Source organism: Monopterus albus, unplaced genomic scaffold (genome assembly GCF_001952655.1).
Source record: "Monopterus albus unplaced genomic scaffold, M_albus_1.0 scaffold1662.1, whole genome shotgun sequence".
NCBI classification, from domain to species: domain Eukaryota; kingdom Metazoa; phylum Chordata; class Actinopteri; order Synbranchiformes; family Synbranchidae; genus Monopterus; species Monopterus albus.
In genome coordinates, this window is record NW_018129538.1 from 1 (window position 1) to 3,023 (window position 3,023).

The 3,023-nt window shown below is 41.1% G+C and overlaps 1 protein-coding gene across 1 annotated transcript; it reads left to right on the plus strand.

The window, feature by feature from the left end:
- Nucleotides 1-635: 635 nt before the first annotated feature.
- Nucleotides 636-2,212, plus strand: LOC109953854 (gastrula zinc finger protein XlCGF7.1-like; the record flags this gene model as incomplete). Its single annotated transcript, XM_020589306.1, has 1 exon — nucleotides 636-2,212. A coding segment is annotated over one exon (768 nt), but the record flags the coding sequence as incomplete, so codon positions are not given.
- Between the last annotated feature and the right edge of the window lie 811 nt (nucleotides 2,213-3,023).

Genomic DNA, 3,023 nt, shown 5'->3' on the forward strand with positions numbered 1-3,023 from the left:
AACAGGAACAGCAAAAACAGGGGAAACGTACACAGCATGGACCTTCATCTGTCTTTATGAATTCTCACAATTTTGTCCTGACTTGTTCAAGCAATTCCTAAACATGTGCAGCCATGTTAAATTAGACAGCCCAGGCCTTTATGGTGCAGACACGATGGTCGAGGTAGCCAAACCTGAGTATAGTCACAGAATTTAAAAACACCCCACTCACATTTGTCAAATCAAACAAGAAAGGTAGTGCATTTTTAAATTTCACGAGTCTGACATAGTTTCAGATTTATCTGGTTTCACATTTTAATTAGACAATGCTGCAAACTTTAAACTGATGTTTTAGACCCATTACTTGATGTTTGAGGTCTGATGTCCAATTCTTGGCACCTCAAACTTAATGTCATGGGAACTGTTCTAGAAATGATCTTTTGTTTGAGACGTGAATGAATGATGTCATGAAAAATGCTACATACATATGGTTTCATGCTTCGTTCTAGCATGAGATTGATCTCTTTTCTCTCTACGTTTGTCATTATAGAAACAGAGAGACGCAAAGACATCACCTCATCACGGCCGTCAGCAGTGTGACAAAGCCTCCCTATCACAAGGTGATCTAACCAGTCATCTGAGAGCTCACACTGGAGAGAAACCGTATATCATACATTTGTGACCGGTGTGGAAAAACATTTTCACGGAAGACTAAGCTAAACCATCATCAACAAATTCACACTTGTGAGAAACCATATTGTTGTGACCTCTGTGGGAAAAGTTTCACTTGGAAGAGTTCCTTCAATGAGCACCGACAAATTCATACAGGACAGAAATCATATAGCTATGACCTCTGTGGGAAAACATTTACTAAGAAGAATCCCCTAAATCGTCAACACATTAATACTAAAGAAAAATCATACAGCTGTGACGTCTGTGGAAAAACATTTTCACATAAGAGTAACTTAAACCGTCATCGCTATATCCATACAGGAGAGAAACCATACAGCTGTGACCTCTGTGGAAAATGTTTCACTTGGAAGAGTTCCTTCAATGAGCACCGACAAATTCATACAGTAGAAAAAACATACAACTGTGACCAGTGTGGAAAAACATTTAGTCAGAAGAGTCACTTGAACCGTCATCACTACATTCATACAGGAGAGAAACCATACTGCTGCGACCTATGTGGGAAAACATTTAGTCAGAAGAGTCACTTAAATGATCATCAGCAAATTCACACTGGAGAGAAACCATACTGCTGCGACCTCTGTGGGAAAACATTTACTCAGAAGAGTCACTTAAATGGTCATCGGCAAATTCACACTGGAGAGAAACCATACAACTGTGACTTGTGTGGAAAAAGTTTCACTCGGAAGAGTCACTTAAATGGTCATCGGCAAATTCACACGGGAGTTTCATAGCCATATTCGTACAGTAGAAAAACCATACAACTGTGACCTATGAGGAAAAAACTTTACTCATAAGAGATCCTTCAATGTTCATCAACAAATTCATACAAGAGAAAACCCATACAGGTGTGACCTTTGTGGGAAAACATTTACTACGAGAATTTGCCTAAACCATCATCAACATATTCATACTACAAAGAAACCATACAGCTGTGACCTCTGTGGAAAAAGTTTCACTCGGAAGAGATACTTAAATGAGCACCGACAAATTCACACAGGACAGAAACCATACAGCTGTGACCTCTGTGGAAAAAGTTTCACTCGGAAGAGTTGCTTAAATGAGCATTGACAAATTCATACAGGAGAGCTTCAGGTTGTGTTTTCACTGTAGCTGCTCCTACAATGTGGAGTGCTCTTCCACCTTAGCTTTGTTCTATCACTGATCTCTCTGTCTTTACATCCAAACTAAAGACTTGTTCATTCACGTTGGCTTTTGGTTCCTGGAAAAGCATAAGCAGTTTTGTTGGCGCTGATCACTTTATCTCTGTTTTCACTGTTTAATGTTGGGTTTTTACATTGATTGCCAGGTGTAAGTATTCATAATCACCTTTAATTGGCTAATTATATGTGACACACACACACACACACAAGGATTTTGTTTCTGGTACAGAACCGAGGCAGCCATCTGCGGCGCCAACTCACACCGATGGCTCTAACCATCGGAGGTAACTTGGGGGGTTTCAGCGTCTTGCTTAAGGACACTTCGACCTGTGGACTGCAGGCACTGTGATTTTATCCTCCAACCCTCCGGTGGAGGTGGACTGCTGAAGGACAATGGACATTCTTTTGAGGACAGTGAAGTCCAGATCTTCTCCAGAGAACATTGCTGGTTTGAGAGAGCAGTCAAGCAAGAGATCTCTACCCAAACATTCCCACCAGGACAATAGGCATTGGTCCACAGGTGAGGGTTCAAAGACAGCTAACGACGCTCACCGATACCGGGCTATAATGACTCAGTCGTTAGGGGACATTGTTGGCCATCAAAGGACTGAAACACCACCGGTGGGGATAAATATCTCTGGCTCAACATCAGTCAGGCAGAACTGATGAAGCCTCTTGGATGAGAGGTGAAACATGTTGGACCTAAAACTAAGTCCAGTTGACTTTTTTCTTTCTATGTGTTTTTCAGCTTACTATGACCTGGATGACTGAGAATCTGTACAGACTTGCTTTTGAGAGAGTGTTCCAGCACCAGGCAAAAGAAAAAAATGGAGAGAAACACTTGATGCAAATCCATCAATGTGAAAGATTTCATAATACTTGTTGGGGAAATGCTTTGTTATAACTTGGTCGAATGCTTTATTGTGACTGACTCAAGGATATGCTATATGGAATGTTGGGAAAATGCTTTCTTGTCACTTGTTCAAATGCTCAAGATGTTATACATTTACATGTGCAGGTGTTTTGGTTAAGAGCAGATGATGTACTCGTGCTTCAGCTGATCCATATAGTTCTCACTAATACCAGACCACAAGTATGCAGAAGAGTTTGTGACGGCACCCGGCTCTGTCTGGCAACATCAACACATGACAGAGACTGATTATAGACGCGTTATAATGCTATGATGCGTCT